Raw genomic sequence first — 18,526 nt, forward strand, 5'->3', positions numbered from 1 at the left:
GTTGGACACTATGATAGATTGAATTAGGTTGGACAACTATGATGGATTGGATTGGGTTGGATTTTTTTTAAACCCACTATAGTGGGTTGGGTTGGGTTGGGTTGAAAAAGCTTCACAAATCGACTCATGCACACTCCTAGCTCCAATATCAAGATTCAAAAATTTGTGGTAGATTGTGCATGTGTGTTTGGATGAGCATATTTTCTTTCTTATTTGCTTAGAAGATTAACCGGATAAAAACGAGTATTACCTAAAAAAATAATAGTACTTTAAATATTTGTATGTTAACCAAATAAGTTCATCCAAACAGATAGTGGAATTTATAGCCTAAATAACTTCCTATTGTGAGTTAGTTCTTTAAAATTAAATTAGCAGCAAAACAAAACTTGATAGTCTTAAACCCAATCATAAACCTTGTTGACCTAAAGTCGTGAAAACAACTTGCTTGGTAGTCCTATAGGGAAATTGATGTCTATCTTTTTCTCAATCTTAAAAACAGTATTTTTGGAACATTGATTTAACTTCAAGACAAAAATACTTTCCCAGAACCTTTGGCTTTTGACTCATATGCCTATGCTTTCCCTAACCTAAATGAGGGAAGTATAAAAAAGATATAAAGTATCAATTTGATAACTTCTTCGTGCCTAAAAATCAAAACAAAGAGAAAAAGATAGCTTCTAACTTCTAAGCAGCAGTCAATTTTTTTGGCCCCAAATTCAAGCAGTACCCAACTAATATTTATTAAGGTTCAGCTGTGTCACACCTTGTGCACCTTGGACTTTCAAAAAATAAGCTAAAATACCACCGATCCCCCATGTAAGGGTGAATGAGCCCTTCATTCTAAAATTTCAGAACCACTGAAAAGAGACTGTCCCACCAAAATAGATGGCATCTAGATAAATTCTAACCGGGCAATTCAGGCTGATACAGAATAGATTAACATGTACTGTGGCTTAAATGGTAACAATAAAAATAGAACAAAAATCATCAAAACATGTCAAACAAGAGGCAGCAAGCAAAGCAATGGTTCCATTACACACTAAGCTTTTTCGACTTTCAAGTCCAAAAGGATATGCGAAGCTAGTTGCAAGGTTTTGAGCTATCTGGCCAGAGATCCTTTTAGTTCAACTCAACTCCGTAGAGTTTTGCCAATAACCCATCAAGTTGAAAAATCAAGCTTAAGAACACACCACAATATAAAGCATGACCATGTAAATAATAAAAGCGCTAAAGTTCTTATAGATAACTCAGAGGACATGCTCTGAATAAAAGGTTCACATAGTTTCTACTTCTCTGATTAGAAAGAGAAGGGGCAAAAGAAGAAAGAAAAAACTAAGAAAAAAAGAAATAAAAAAGAAAAGCATTTTCCCATGTTTGCCATCAATTTCCATGAAGATTGAAGTCACCAATCAAGCTCGGATACAAAGCATTTTTGCAGTCAAAAGCTGGCTTCAACCTCAAAACACCAGATAATTACCTGTAATAATCAGAAGAAGGCAAAGGTATCATAATCATGTTTCATCAGGACCAAAAAAAAAATAAATAAAAAAAAAATAGAGCATTGTGCTGAAATTACAGTGCAATAAAGATGGGGACAGCCAAATAATGGGGAATGTAACTATCGCTGTTTTATATTCAGGAGTGATCAGGACATATTTTGTTTAAGAGACAGAAAAGAAACTTCTGTTGGACTCTTTGGTAAATAAAATACAAAACTCGCCTTTTCAGCCAGTTGTCTAGAACTGTAAGCAGTGATCAGTAGACAAGATTTTGAGGGGAAATATGCCAAAGCACTAGGTGAGTACCAAAGAGCAGAACAAATTGAGCTCTCAGAATTTCATTAAGTAACCAAAGTCACATTGGCATTTTGAATAAACAAACAACAAAGAGGAGAAGTAGGTATCATAGAAAGTAAGGGACCAATAGAACTGCCAGAAATCAACCTTTTGACATTTCTCATCTTTGCCAAACTAAACCTTAATAACTCATTGACAGAGAGGAACTGAGTCATATGTAAAATATTCATCCATGGGAAGCGATAACATATATATATATACTAAGTAACAATTAAAGGAAACATATGAGTTTGTTGAAAAGCACTAATAGACTAAAAAACAAAAATGTAAGAAATAAATATTATGTGGCCAGTATAAATTTATGCTATTACAGCATAACAAACATCAATTACAAAGTCAAGGCTGGAGGATACTTTTGGTGTACAAAACTGATGCATTTCCACTGATCACATAACATTTCACCTAATCAGACAATACATCAAAACAAACTTTAAAATGGAAGTTCAAGCCTACTTAGCATTGATACAACTATTTGGATGTGGTAATTCCTAAAAAATTAAGATATATGCGTGTAAAGAGAGAGAGAGGGGGTGGAAAAAACCAATGGATGTTTTCTTCAGCATGCAAAAGTAATTATTGTCAATCTAGTATCAATTACCAAAATCACCTTGAAGAAAAGAAATAAATAAAACTGATGTAAGGTCCATTTATTGACTTCAAACCAAAAACACCTCAACTTTCTCACTCCTTCCAAAGCATTTTTGCCAACCCAGACCCAACTGCTTCTTCGGTTTTATCTCATTAGTGTTCTGCCAAAATCATCTCCAATTTATTTAAAGAAAAGGATTAAAGATAAAGACAAAAATGCTCAAGATTTATTATCTTGTGTAACGGTTATGTACAACGCCCCTCTCATATGAGTTTGGGTTGTGGGACCAAAATTAACTTTTTTCCTTTCATGGATAAATTATAAGGAACCTCAGATGAGAAAGGAAAAATGGGCATTAAATTAAAGAAAGTTGAAAATCTGGTTTTCTAATCAATGAAATTGAGTTGGGAAAAAGAACAAAATAAAATCCTTATCAGCCAAACAAAGCTTGAAGCAAGTACAAACTCAATGGTACCAAACCTGGTGTTGGGTTTCTTCTTGTTCAAGTCATCTCTCTCCCAGTGTCTCTGCCACTGTGGATCTCTTTATGTCTTCTTTGATTTTAGCCAAAACAGCAAGACAGGAACAAAGAGGAGCAAGAAGATATGGAAAGAGAGGAAAATGAGAATGAGCCATAGGCCCTTCTCTCTCTCTCCCTCCCTCCCTCTATCTGACTCTCTCTTTGATACAATCAAGGTAATACCTCAAAAGGGAGAAAAACAAGAAGAGAAGTAAAGAGGAGGAAGAAAGAGAGTGCTAGCCCCTTTTATATAGTTGTGTGCTTTTTAGAAATTAACCATCAACTCCCAAACATTTTCTATTAACATTTTTACCCCTTCTGTATCCCCCACATATCCTTTGACATTTCCCTAGTATCATATATCTGGCATATACCTTAAACATATACCTTATTATTTTCACACAAATCATATTTAGGTGCAGTTACCTTTGCCAAATGTTTCTAATAAAAACATTACCATATATCTGGCATATCCCTCATATGTCAGGGCCCCTTTATAAGAATTATTTGTTTTATATTGTTTATAGCTTATACAAAAAAGGACCAAACCAATCTCTTAACCTCAGTTCTGATTGCTAAACTAGCTTTTGCAATTGTGCAAACTAAAATATCACCAAATAACCTAAAATACTCATGCATCGGCCCAAGGTGAGGGAGATTCTAAACCATTCATCACCATATATAAACAATCTAACAAACCACGCAGACAGCTACTAATGTTCATTTTACGGGCATAAACTTAATCTAATACAGAAATCTGAATATGAATTCCTGTTCTACAAGCAGGTCGACAATGCATTCACTAAGCAACTATTCCATGTCTATAAATTCAGACCAATCTCCTACAAACTAAAAGCAACCAATTGAGAATGCACAATGAACAGTGAGTGAAGCCTCTTTATAGGAAAATAATGCAAAGATGACATTTTCAAACCACACAGACATAGTGCATGCTCAGGCACATAGAGCATAAAAAGGTTACCAAATAATAGAGAAGATATCTGCATGAAACAAACATGTAATGAGGTCATAAAGCCCATCCTTTGCACTAAATGTATACCAGAAAGCAACATGGTTATTAAGCAAGAGATATGAAAGCATGTATGTTCAGTTCCATTTCCAATAAAAGATTCATCAGGAAATAAAAAATGATACCCACTATGTTTGAACTATGGCTTTCTCCCTTCTGACAGGTTTGGTTCGGCTTCTTTGTTATCCTTAGTCTTCTGGCCGGTCAAGTTTCCCTCCTCACATATACCTTTTTCAATGTTCCCTACTTCCAGTTTAACCTTCAGAGTTTCAGGATCTTCCTCTCCAAGATTTTTTGGAAACATATGCAGTGCACCATCAGACGACTCACAGGCCCCTTCACTTGCTGCTTCCAGAAGAATTTTGGTCCCATCACAACTTTTCACAGTATCAGCATCCCTGGGCCCTTCAACATTGATTTGTTTCCCTGTCACTTTCTCTTCAACTTTATTAGGAAGACCAGAGACTTCTGCATTTGCTGCCAGCTTGTCCATATCATTTTTCACACCTTGAGGATTTGAGCTTAAACTCAAACTAGTTATAGCATCTTTGGAGGCCATTATATCTTCTATCTCAGTCTGCTTTTCCACTTGATCATCTTCTTTCTTCTTGGCATTGAAGTCCGGTTTCTTACATTGGGCTTCAGCCAACATTCCACATTCTTCTTCACATGCTTCCCTTGCAAGAGAATCAATCTCCTCATCCCCCTCTTGATTATTAATTTCCACAGATTTGTCAAAATCAATATCACCATGCATTATATCGTTCTTAGTTTCATCATGTTGTGAAACAATTTCCTTATTTGCATCAAGGTCCTCCTCTTTGCCTTTTCTCCTGCTCTGTGACTTGGACCTTTTCTTCTTAACACCTATGGGAGCCATTCTATCCTTTGGCTCTGATTGCTTTTCCACTTTCTGAGCATCCACCATTTCAACATTTTCACACCAAGTTTCAGTACTGCCCTTGTTACCATCCAGGCCATTGACTTTCTTTCCAGAACTGGGTTTGGTTTTCAACTTGAAACCATCAGCAGGCTTAATTTCAAGCTCAAACAACTCTTTCTTCAAATCCACAATCTCATCTTCATCATCTTCATACCGAATCCTATGCAGCCTGTTCTTTTTATCAAAAGCTTTGATGCATCCAATGAACCATTTTCGTGACCCTGACCAATAAACCTTAACTCTTTTGCCAACGATCCTTTCATTGTCATCATCAACCAAATCTACCATCCGAAAAGCAGGCACCTCCTTTCTTGGGCGAAGCCTAGACAAACTTATCACCGGGGATGACCAAAATGCCTGTGCTATCTCCCCATCTGCTCCCCTCTTTCGCTTCACTGGAGTAGCCATGTCCTGTTTACTCTCTTCCATCATGATAGTATGTGTGTCAATTTTTTCCGCAATAAGTTTGACCCCACCTGCCTCACTTTTTCTTGCTGCAGACTTCTCTCCCTTTAACTCACCACCAGAAACCTGTCCAATTACTTCATTCTTCACAGCCCCTATCTTCAGATTATCATGTACATCACAGTCCTTCAAGTTGCTGCTTTGTTTGGCCACAGATTTCTCTCCCTTGGACTTATCACCAGCGACCTTCCCCCTTACTTCATTCTCCAAGGCCCCCATTATCAGATCATCATCTACAGTAACATCATTTGATTTTCTATCCTGTTTGGCCGCAGATTTCTCTACCTTAGGCTTGCTACCAGCAGCCTTTCTCATTACTTCGTCCTTCAGAGCCCTTATTGTCATATTATCTACAGAAGCATCATCTGATTTGCTCTTACCTCTGGTATTTCTTCGAGCTACAGGTCCTGATTTCTTATTGTTCCCTTTCCTAGCCATATCGAAAAATCAGATTGCACAAACAGCAAACCTCCTAATACAAAGAATTGTCAAGGCAGCCCCAGCAATGAAGCACCGGATTAAATATAAATCCTGCAAAAAATCAAGGAGTAATCAGAAGATTGTTACAAACAAATTAAAGATGAGAAAATTGTGCAAAAGTTTCAGAATGGAAGGCAGGAGGTTAAAAGATGTAATAACAAGAATAAAATAAAAAGATATAAATTGCAACAGATGAGACACATACATGAGAGATGAAGACTCTAAACTCCAACCTAAAAGAAAACCCCAAAATACTAGCAAACTTATTTGTCATTTGCAGCCAGTTTAGCACAAAGTTCATGAATTTATGTACTGTAGAAAAGCCTTGCAGTTGCAGCTCAGATAATTTACATTGATTTTTAAAAGTCAGAATTGGTAATCTGGTTTATTTCAAACAAAATCCATGTGTCCTCCATGAAAAAAGAAGCCTTGAGAAGCTACTTCTCCCATTACCCATTTCAGCCTCTGGTTCAAGAGATTCCAAACCCCAGAATGCATTAATAACAGATAAGTTTCAGTCCCTACCTCATTAGATTTAGAACTTCCTAGATTGAGATTATGTCCAAGAATCATCAAATCACCATTCATATGAAATTAGAACTTGTCAAGCTATATGCCACCCACTAATCTTATCTGCCTCTGTAATCCCATTTCATAAGTTTCCTTCTTGTTTTGTGTGTTTTAAGGAATGAGTATTGAGTTTCAGAATAGTTGGTGGGTGGTTGCATTTTGTGCTAGTTGACAATTTGTGCTGGATTCATTTGTATGACAAAATTCAATAAGAGCACTAAAATGAAAGCATTCAAAAAGATTCCCGGACACAAACAAGCACCAACTCATCCCAATTGAAAGACTTCCAATTAATTAGTTGCACCATGTTAGCTGCTACAATTAACCCAGAATTGTAATTATCTTATCTCATGTCAGCTGAGAAAACCCAAACAGGTAAATGATAAACAAAATACAGCAACCAAGCCTTAATCCCAAAATTTGGGGTTGGCCACATATATTCTTTTCCACCCTTCTATTCTATTTGAATACATACTCCCACTTACCATAAGTTAAGAAATTGTGAAACCTTGGTGACATCGAAGCGTCAAGATAAATTTTTGATAATTCGATAATGGGAGTGGGGAGATTTGAACCCTAGATGTCTCTGTTGGAAACATCAGGAGGTGTTAGTTGAGCCACCAAGCTCTTGGCCAAAGCATTCAAGAGAAATTGAGAAGCCAAATTGAACAACTTGAATACCAACATCGGAAGACTTAAATTCATCACAATAGAATACTAGCAAACTATATGCAACCTCAACTATAGTGAGAAAACACCACATATGAAGAATCATAAATTGGTAAAATCAAAAGATTTAAGAAAAACCCATACACCAAAACTTCAATATTGATATTTAAATAACAAAATTCATCACCAAAGAACAACCAAATTCATCATATTCTCAGTTACCACAAGTTAAGAAATTGAAAAACCTAAATTGGTGACATCAAAGCACCAAGAGAAATTTTTGATAATAAGATAATATTGGGGGTGGGGGGATTTGAACCTTGGATGGTGCCAGTTGAGCCACAAAGCTCTTGGCCAAAGCATTCAAGAGAATTTGAGAAACCAAATCTAACAATACTGACATTGGAAAACCTAAATTCATCACAATAGAATCCTAGCAAACTATATGCAACCTCAACTATAGTGAGAAAACACCACATATGAAGAATCATAAATTGGCAAAATTAAAAGATTTAAGAAAAACCCATACACCAAAACTTCAATACTGATGTCAAAGCAACCAAATTCATCACAATTGAAGCCTAGAAATATACCTGCAACCCAAAATCATAAGAAAGCCATGGATATGCAGGAGCAACCAAAGGTCAAATGGAAGTCACATAATAATATATAGCAGGAAACAGAAATGAGTTAGGATTGCTCTTAAGGGTTTAGTTGGGATACCTCTTTTGTGCTTTTTTCTTGGGGCTACTGCTACAGACTGTCAGAAACAAGCTCAACCAAAAGACCCGTTGTTGCCAAGAAGAAAGTTGTGCCAAGCTCTACTGTTTCTAAACACTTTACCAATTATAATAGAGAATTCTATGCAGGGAAACCCAATTGCTGAACTGAGCTTGCAGATGAACCATGGTTTTCTTTCCTTGAGAGTGACTCCTTAAATAGTGCTCTCCATGGTCCATCCACCACACCTAGAAAATGGAAAGTAAATAATGAATTTGCCAATTTCTAACCCAGATACCCTAGTAATTATGCCTCTTGAAGAAATTGTCAAGTAATTCAATTGAATACTACCAAAACACATTCAAAATTATAATCTGGCACCAGAAACCCCAGATATGAAAAATTATGAGGAAGAAAGTCAAATTGAGGCATGCAATAACGTCAAAATTCACCCAATAACGCCTAAATTTTGAAAAGGGAAAACATGAAAACCCCCAAAAGCCAAAGTGGACCTTCCAGAAAGAACCAAACTTGAAATGCTGACACAAAACTAAGCAGAAAAAGTTCTTAAATTTGCTACACAAGTGGACCAAATAGACCATTATATATCACCCAAAAGTAAAACAAAATGAAAAAATAGCCTAATTTTGGAGCTACTTGGGGCCTTTAAAAAAAAAGAACCAAACTTGAAATGCTGGCACAAAATTAACCAAAACCAAGTTCCTAAATTTGCTAAACAAGTGGACCAAATAGACCTTCATGTAATTACCCAACAACAACAAAATTGAAAAAAGAGCCTAAATTTGGAGCTACTTGTGCATCAAGAAAAACAAAGAGGGCCAAAAAAGAAATTAGAAATAGCAAGGTATGATTGTATAATTGTACCTTAACCCAGAAAAGAACCCAAGTCAGGCCAACTAGTCTGTGTGTGTGTACTTGTTGCTGCCCTGAGTGGCTGAGTGTCACGGTGGCAGTGATGTGCTGTGTTGGGCATTAATGGTGAGAGCATGTAGAGCTGCAGTATAGCAAATCACAGCACTGACTATATGCCATGTCAGCTTCAGAATGAGCGGGAAATATTCCTGGGAGTGACACGTGGCTGTATTAGGTTGGATGCTGTGGCAGCTCACCCCTCCCTGGGGTACTAGTGGAAGTGTGACTTGCGTGGCTACTGGTTAAGCTAATGTATGCAAAATTCAACTTTGTGACAAATATGAAATATTAAACAAAAAAAAGTTCCTTTTTTTTTTAAGGATTAAAGAAAAAAGTTTATGCATGTGGTATTGAAACTTGCAACAAGTAATCATATAATCTATATTATTAATAAATTTTAGCTAGTACTAAGGAATTGACCCAAAACTCATCCAATTTGTGATTGGGTTTTGGTGTGATAATAAGAATCTTTTGTCCAAAACCATATATCATGGGTTCAAATCAAAGAACCCATCTCTAAGAGTATGGGTTCAAATCAATGACCTTTTTAAATCTCCATTGAATTAGACAGATTGATATTGTATATGTAATCATCCCTTTCATATAGTGGTGAACCCTATAAATATGAAACTACCCTTTTGTAAAAGAATCGTTACATCATATACTATATTGTATAACTACGACTTTTATGCACTAAATTGTAACCAAAATAAAGTTCTGATGAAATTATATTTACAAAACAAAGAGGAATGGTGGAGTGGAGAGTGGCTAATTTTAATATACACATTCTTGATAAACATACATATTAATACCTTAAATTACTATGATTCGGTTCAGAAAACATACACATTTTTTCATAAAGAATACCTTGAATTGGTATGATTCCTTCACTTTATTGAAGAATAGTAGAAACAAAAGGATTGGGAGAATCAATTCTATCTAGTTCCTGTGCACAAGAACCCGAATTTAGAATTTAGAATGAATAAGAAGGGGATTGTTCCCCACCTAATTACACTGCAAATTCCACCCAGTCTAGTAACATTGTGAACCACAAAATTGATGTCTTTAGAAACATGGGCAGCAGACCAGCAAGTAAAACCAAACAAAACACTTTTTATGTCACAAATTAATATGATTGTCTTTCTTATTGTTCTGTCATATGAATAATAATAATAATAAAATAATCCTTTAATTAACATTGATTCTTAACAATGGAAGAGAGAGGATTTACATCTTGAATATCTACAGTAGAAACATTAAAAATTTCCAATTGAATTACAATTTATAAAGCTTTTGACTACACATGCTAAAATTATGTCATTAAAACATTTGTTAACTTTTTCTATTATTTAAAGGTGACTCTGACATGCAAGTTAACATTTTCAAATTCAACACCTAATAGTGAATATCTTGAGACTTGAAGAATCTTACAATGGTGTGTTTGGATGGCAGAATTTGGATTTGGATAATTAAAATCTAAATACATTATTTGGATCATTTACAAATGGTCAAGAATTTGAATTTGACAAAACCGTCAAGGATTTTAAATCTTAAAATTGCTGAATTTGAAATAACTTCTAAATTTATAAAAATTTAAAAATTCATATAACATTTAAATATTTATTAATTTTGAATTAAAGTATTTAAAATTAATCACTTTAAAATTTAAAAATCCAAATTCAAAGTGCAACATTGGGGTTTTATATTTTGTGTATTTGAGAACTAAAATCAAATCAAAGTATCAAACAACAAAAAGTAAAAACACACATTTTGTGTACCACGTATAATAAAGGTTGTGATAGCAACACAAAGAGACCCTACTTTTTGCATTGGTGAGTGGTCCTGGTGGCTCTTTGTTTTGGGCGTTTCAAGACTAAAAGTCCCTCTGTTTCCCTGCAAACAAGTCACATCATTGGGTTCTTTGAATCTCTGATCCATTAACCACCACAACGGCACAACCAACGCCAATATTCATTGTTTCTCAACAAAAAAAAAACGTCAATATTCATTGGAAAAATATATATATCAAATTATTATTAAACCAACGTGACCAAGTTAAATTTAGAAGCACATGCACTAGCCCCACAGTTTAATTTTAAAATATTGTTTGGACAGACATTCTAAAACTGACTACATTAAAGTATGTACAGTAGCCCCTCACTTCTTCTTCAGGCAAAGATTTGGTTTTTAGTTTACCGGAAATTAAAAAAGTAATACAGATAAATCCATTTCGGATTCACTTATTTTGTTGAAATTAAATTTTTTTTATTGAAAGTATTATAAATAAAGGTAAATATTAGTTGAAATAATACGGTAAAACTACTAAAAGTATAGTAGAATTCATGAATAGTAACAAAAATAAACTGAATAGTAAAATAAGTTGACAAAAAATAAGCTAGCCAAACAGATACTTAATCTGTTTTGAATCCGCTTATTTTGTTGAAATCAAAAACTTTTTACTGAAAGTATCATAAATAAAAGTAAAAGTTAACTGAAATAATACAATAAAGTCCATAAATAATACCAAAAAGTATCATGAGACCTATTAATAATAACAAAAATAAATTAAATATTTGAAAACATTTTCCCCATAATGCTTAATATAATACAACAAAATCATTTTTTATAAGAAAGAGAGAAAGGTTAATAGTACATACCATACCCAAACAGCAACGTTTCACATCTTCAAGGAACTTCTTTTTCTTCTTTCTTTTCCTTCTCATCAAGTTTGGATTGAATGCTATGAGCTGGAGAATCCTCTCTTCTTGTTCCTCACGTTTCTTCATATCCAGGTAGCACCAATTGAGGGTTTTTTGAATTTTTTTTTTTCTTTATATATATATATATATATATACCCTAATACAATGTGCAACTCTAATTCTTGTCCGATTTTTTTTTCTAGGTAGACAGTGGGAGGTAAAAATGAGGTTCAAATCACCGAAAATGATATCATATTACTCAACTATTCAAATCACCGAATTTTTTTTCTCTCTATATGAAAATACACAACTCATAATAATACTGTCTTCTTTAAAAAAAAAAAAAAAAAAACACTCATATTATTACCCAACTCACCACAGGGAGTGCATGCAACTACATCTAGGCCTTTGAGACATTGATTTTTCAATGATTAGAGGAGCTAGTATGGTTATGTTCAAGTAGGGTACACACAGCTTAATGTCCCCTTCACTCTTTTTTATTGGACAATAAAAAAAGTACACAACTTATGCCTTAATGGATTATATGATATTGGGATTTCTAAATCACCAAATTGTAAAACATGTGTGATCAATTATGTTAATTTAAATATTACACTACTTCAAAAAAAAAGTGTGCTCGATTCTTTTAAGCTAATTGCTACACCACTTTGAATAATTTTTTTTGTGATTTCAAAATCAAATCCTTCATTAAGAGGAGCTTATTCTTTAGATATAAATTTGGGTAAAAGTATATGCAAAAATCAAAAGAAGGTGTTTTGGGAAAAAAATCAAGAGTGGGGATTTTCAATTGTCATAAATCAAAACAATGGATCAACTTGATTTCCAATAAAACTATAGAATTTTAAATTAAAAGAGACAAAATTATTGATATATTACAATTAGGATTTTTTTTTTTTTTTTGGCCTAATTAGATCTAATCGATAGATCAAAATAATTATGTTTAACATGTACAAAAGAAAAAATATTTTATTGTGACCATGATAATTTGATCAATCATTCACTGAAATCAATGTCTTGCAAAAGGAAAGGAAAATTTAAAAAAAAAAAAAAAAAAACACACTACGACAATTATAATGAAGATATTAAATATTGATCTTTAAAATTTCACCATGATTAATTCATACTCAAGATGAAAAAAAAAAAAAAGAGAGATAATAGGAGAAGAATAATGATGAACATATCATGATCGGGAGGAGAAACAATGGAATTGATGAGGGTAGACAATACTTATCAGTGAGAAAGAGAGATCGAGAAGCGAAAAAGGCTAACACTGCAACGCCAAATATGAAGTAGTTCATTTCGAGCAAGAGAGAAATATGTGAAATTAGCTAAATTTGCTAAGCAAATATCAAGTTCTCCTTGTTCGGCGAAATATTCGAGTTTTTGTAACGTATATATATTAGAGAGGCCATCATTACACGTCATATATTAAATACATTGTTTTCACCCATATATAATTATAAATAAAATAAAATAAAATAAAATAAAAAACTCTCCAGACTAAAACTTGGTTAAAATTCACTACGACAATTATAATGAAGATATTAAATATTGATCTTTAAAATTTCACCATGATTAATTCATACTCAAGATGAAAAAAAAAAAAAGAGCTATAATAGGAGAAGAATAATGATGAACATATCATGATCGGGAGGAGAAACAATGGAATTGATGAGGGTAGACAATACTTATCAGTGAGAAAGAGAGATCGAGAAGCAAAAAAGGCTAACACTGCAACGCCGAATATGAAGTTGTTCATTTCAAGCAAGAGAGAAATATGTGAAATTAGCTAAATTTGCTAAGCAAATATCAAGTTCACCTTGTTCGGCAAAATATTCGAGTTTTTGTAACGTATATATATTAGAGAGGCCATCATTACACGTCCTATATTAAATATATTGTTTTCACTTGTATATAATTATAATAAAAATAAATAAATAAATAAATAAATAAACACTTTCGAGACTAAAACTTGGTTAAAATTCATTGACCCCCCCCCCCCCCCCCAAAAAGTGCTAAGCAAATATCAAATTGTCCTTCTTGGCGAAATATTCGAGATTTCATGACGTTATATATTAAAAGGAAGAAAAAAATGCATCATTGCATCACACATTAAATACATTGTTTTTTCCGGTATATGATCATTAAAAAAAAAAATAATAATCCTTGCAAATCACAACACTTTGTTAAAATTCATTCAACATCTAACAATTAATTACCATCACCCAAAAAAAAAAAAAAAAGGCAATAAAAATGGAATCCTAGAGACTTAACTATGATTATAGTGGTTAACCTTCTCAATACTTTTTATTTTCCGTTACAAAGAAGACCTAAGGGATTACAACTTGTTAATTATATGTTTAGTAAGCTACTAGTCAAGCAATGTGAACTTTAATCTTAAGAAAATATAGCTATGAAAGTCATGTTGATAAAAGAATTACTCTCATTTCTATTGGCGTGTTGTCAAATTGTAATATTACTAAAGGGGAGGGGGAGAGGAGATTTGAACACCGGATATTTCTATTGGAAATGTCAAAAAGTGCTAACCAAGTTACAAGGCTCTTGACAACTAAAGCAAAATGTAATTATTATTGAGTCAATGTGCATATGAAAAATTGTAATTAATGGACAAAACTAAAGCAAATATAGATTTTATTGAAATTAATAAATTTCCATAACAAATTGTATTACATAATCTCAACCAAGTACCATATTATGGAAGGAAAGTAAATGTTAAATTACATAATATAAAAATGACTTAATTACCATTTTGACACATAAGATAATTGAGAGAGAGAGAGTAATTACTAAATATAAAGGAAAATAAATTAAATGAGGGGAGAGAAATTATTCAACAAGAGGGGAAAATTATTAGGTACTCCCGGAGTACCATAAATGCGTACTCCCCCCTCTCACATAAATGGTGGGTCCCACCATGAATTTAATTAATGGGACCCACCATTCATGTGAGAGGAGGGAGTACGCATTTATGGTACTCCAGGAGTACACAATAATGTCCAATGGTCTTTCCATCCAATAATATTATGCCATTTGTCTTTACCAATTGAGTTGGATTATTATTTTTTTTTAAATGTGTCCACACCATTATGCATAACTTTTGTATGCAACATCACTCATATGAGAGTGTATCTCACACTTGTAGGGGTCTAAACCCATATGAAATGATTTTACATGAGTACATGTAATATGTTACACAAAATGATAAATCTTACACCACCACCCTTGTTGCCACTACTGTTACTACCAATCTACCATCACCCGTTGTCATCAATATTACTACCTCCATTCATAGTTGTTAGTATTTAAACCCATATGAAATGATGTTACATGAGTACATGTAATATGTTACACAAAATGATAAATCTCACACCACCACCCTTGTTGCCACAACTGTTACTACCAATCTACCATCACCCATTGTCATCAATATTACTACCTCCATTCATAGTTGTCAGTATCGTACAATACGCGATACATATCGTATCGTGTGTAAAAAGTTCTATATCATATCGGTGTATTGTAAGTGCTCATAAATCGCGATACACGTTGTCATTATTGTTAAAATTTGTACGTTTATTTGAATCTAACAAGTTGTTAGATTTGTTTTTAACACAAAATTATTAGGTTACTTAATTTGGCCAAATAAAATAACATATTCATAAGTTTTTTTTCATCTTTCTTTCTCTTATAAAATTTGGACTACACGATACACACTTACACTTCACTCTAATATTAATTTATTTTCTATACCATGAATAAGATATTAATTGACAATATAATTATTTTTTATTTTTGTCATTATTGTTATAAGTCCAAGAAACTAGAATGCCAAGAAGAAATATATATATATATATATATATTAATTATTAAAATAAAAAGAACAAGAAGGGATAGTAAATGTTAATGACAATGAAGAAAATTTTAATGAAGAAATAAGTTTGCAAAATGATAAACATGATGATAGCATTGACTTAGATGGGGTTTGTGAGGCCACGAATCGTAACGACCCGTAACAGTGTTGGGTTCGCACGTAAAAAGGGCCAAACAATATCATTTATAGAGCGTGGGTTTGAAAGGTTAGGCATTGGTCGCAAGACAGTGGGTTTTTCGTGGTGGGCATACGTAATTAAAATCGTGTTCGCCCTAGGAGTCTTTCTCCTGGAGGCGGGCTAGGAAGCTCTGGTTTTTGGCCATTTTTCCCAGCCCCCGCTCTGGATTGCTTACTTTTCCTTTTATACTAGCAGGTGTTCCTTATCCTTCGTCCACGTGTAAGGTCGACTTTTTAAAGACTGATACTTGTCCCATCAGCCCATATCCAGAGTGGTTGGGGTGGTTGTAAAAGCTGGAGAGTATGACTCTGTCAGGTGCAGAGTATTGAATGGCAGTAAGGGCAGCTTTCCCTGGTCGTTACACTTTCCAGCGTATCCTTCTCTATTGACCTAGATATTTTAGATTTTTTCCAAGCTGCTCCTATACCGTTTTTACCCTTCATTTCAGTGAGACCTCGGACATGCCGAGAACTGAATCGTCCTCGGCTGTGTCCCAAGACTATTTTGTACTTGTATTACCGAGCCTGGACTATAACCTTCCTCGGCTCGGGCCTTGGGCCCCAATGAATAAATGGGTCAGGGCCACAAATTATTGGGCCCCACAGGGTTTATTAGGCAATATGATGAGTATAAATTATTATTTTTGGGTCATTTGTAATAGATTATCACTTTTGAATTTAAGCAATTTGAATGTGTATGTTATAAACACATACTAGTTTGATTTATTTAATTAGCTTGTTAAATATTATTACATAAGTGATGAATAAATTAGTGATTAGTTGAATATATTTAAAATTTATAATGAATATACCATTTTTATATGTATATCTATAATTTTTTATAAATTTTATTAAGTGTTTGTGTATCTTACGATATACGATACGATATAATTCACGATATGAAAAAATAAAAAATCGATTCACGTTTTGACAACTATGCTTCCATTGACCAACATTGATACTAGTGTAGGGTATAATGCATGATAGTTTACTTTTAATGAATCTATGAACAAAAACAACAAACAAAATAAAGCCTATTAAATGCATAATAATGACTAACAATTAATATACTCACTGATCAAATTAATGCAAAATTAATACAAAATTTATTAAGGCTAGTGTTTGACACTATCTTCTTAAAACATATTTCACCCTTCACACTATCTCCTTAGTGATGTTTTGAGACTTAGACATTTGCATCCTAGAATACAATGATCAACCACACACAAAAGAAGCACAAACAATCTCTCTACACATCAATCAAAATTGTGTGTCTCTCTTTGAATGACTTCATGAATTAATGCAAAAATATGACAAAATAAAATGAGTGACTCTCAATTTATAAACACACTTGCACTAATTCATAAATAATTCATAAAAGGTGCGACAACGAACAACCATAATATTCTATTGCGTTATACTCGCAGTAAACTTTTAATAAAACTTAATAGTTGTGGTTAGATTTGAACATTGGAAACATCAAAAGATACCATTTGAGCTGCAAGGATCTCAGATGCTTCTTGAAACTTAAAATTACTAATTTTCTTCTTACACTAATTATATGTAATCGGGTTGGGCCACAAGTTTTGATTTGCCATTAACAATACAAGGCCTAGAGGCCATTTTAAAGGGAGTCTGCTGATCCGGACTTTTATAAAAAAGGTTTTTTTTTTTTTTTTTTTTTAAGGAAGTATAAAAAAGTTGATAAGGTGAACAAAAGAATGCTCATATCCCAACAAAACTAAAGTTTTTTGGACACAGACCAAGTAATGGTTTAACTTGAATTTAATAAACCCAAACCTAATAAATTTTATAGGAGAGGTCCAATTCCTTATAAAAATACAGTTCAATACATTTACAACAACAACTAAAAAAATAAAAAACTTTTACAACAAAAAACTCTTCTAAAGAAAAATAAATTTATTTTTCGTGGTCCAAATAACAATCATCCCAAATTAACTTCATGCATCACATAATAAAATTCTTGCTTGCATTTGTAGTAAATATTATTATCATGTCATTTTTTATTGATTCATAAATCATTATATGGCCTACTTTTTAGGCCACAATGCCACAAAAATAAAGATTTCTACTTGTTTGAGTTGTTGTAGTAAATTTATATAATAATTTTGTGTTCATTAAATATTCAATCGCACATCAAATTTTTCTTGCCAATAATTACTCTCAACACTAGTAGGTGTTTCATGTCTTCCAGCAACGTAACTTTAACTTTCGAACTTGTCCGTAGTGAAACGTGAACCATTTCACCCTCATAGAGCTAAATAATATCCAAAAAAAAATCCCTAAAAAATATTAAATTAAGTGACGGCTTCTTAGTTTTCCAAAACAACTAATTTCCAAATAAAATCCAAATCCTCTCTTTCACTAAACCTTGAAGGTGTCATGTGACGATGCCAGGTTTTTGATTTTAAGTGGTGGAAACATGTTTTAAAAACACTACTAAAAAAACGCCACAATTTCCTATATATATATATATATATATATAATTTTTAGAAAAGTGCTTCAACATGTTAAAGTTAAGTTTTATGATTTAGAATGTTTATATTTTAGGACAAAACTTAAGTACATGATTTAGGTGTTGTTTCTTAGGTTCTCCTTTTAAAACTCAGTCATGTGGTTGTACTTAACTAAAAGTACATTTCCATTCCATAAGAAAAAAACTATATGACTAAATTTTAAAAGGAAGAAAGGAATTTAAGGAACAACATCTAAATAGTGTACTTAAGTTTTTTCCTATATTTTATATTAAAAAAAAAAACCTACAAGGTATGCCAAATGGCTTAAAAATTTAAGAAAAACTAGAGAGTAAAATATTGAGTTTTGATTTCATCTCTCCAACTCCTATATTTTTACATATTAGATACAGTTGGGTTAAAGTACAAATACAAAATCTTCACTTGAGAAGATTGACATGTCAAAATCATTATGGAGTGGACAGCCA

General features: G+C 33.1%; 1 protein-coding gene across 5 annotated transcripts; it reads right to left on the bottom strand.

Annotated features, from left to right (window-relative positions):
* Positions 1-1,212: 1,212 nt before the first annotated feature.
* Positions 1,213-8,927, bottom strand: LOC126717332 (sister chromatid cohesion protein PDS5 homolog E-like). Of its 5 annotated transcripts, none has more exons than XM_050418958.1 (4): positions 8,728-8,927; positions 7,846-8,090; positions 4,125-5,934; positions 1,213-1,477 (listed from the first exon to the last, which is right to left on the bottom strand). In XM_050418958.1, exon 3 carries the CDS (start codon positions 5,839-5,841, stop codon positions 4,135-4,137), a length of 1,707 nt encoding a protein of 568 aa, XP_050274915.1. In that variant the 5' UTR covers positions 5,842-5,934; positions 7,846-8,090; positions 8,728-8,927; the 3' UTR covers positions 1,213-1,477; positions 4,125-4,134. The 5 variants fall into 5 exon arrangements, with proteins under 5 accessions (XP_050274915.1, XP_050274926.1, XP_050274904.1 ...); XM_050418969.1 differs by lacking the exon at positions 8,728-8,927 and adding an exon at positions 8,194-8,594; XM_050418947.1 differs by lacking the exon at positions 8,728-8,927 and having other exon boundaries at positions 4,121-5,934; positions 7,846-8,601.
* Between the last annotated feature and the right edge of the window lie 9,599 nt (positions 8,928-18,526).

The sequence above is a fragment of the Quercus robur genome, chromosome 1 (assembly GCF_932294415.1).
Source record: "Quercus robur chromosome 1, dhQueRobu3.1, whole genome shotgun sequence".
In the NCBI taxonomy this organism is placed as follows: Eukaryota; Viridiplantae; Streptophyta; class Magnoliopsida; order Fagales; family Fagaceae; genus Quercus; species Quercus robur.

Bases quoted from the DNA above. Each gene is read 5' to 3' on its own strand.
- LOC126717332 (XM_050418958.1), bottom strand. From the start codon at position 5,841: ATGGCTAGGAAAGGGAACAATAAGAAATCAGGACCTGTAGCTCGAAGA.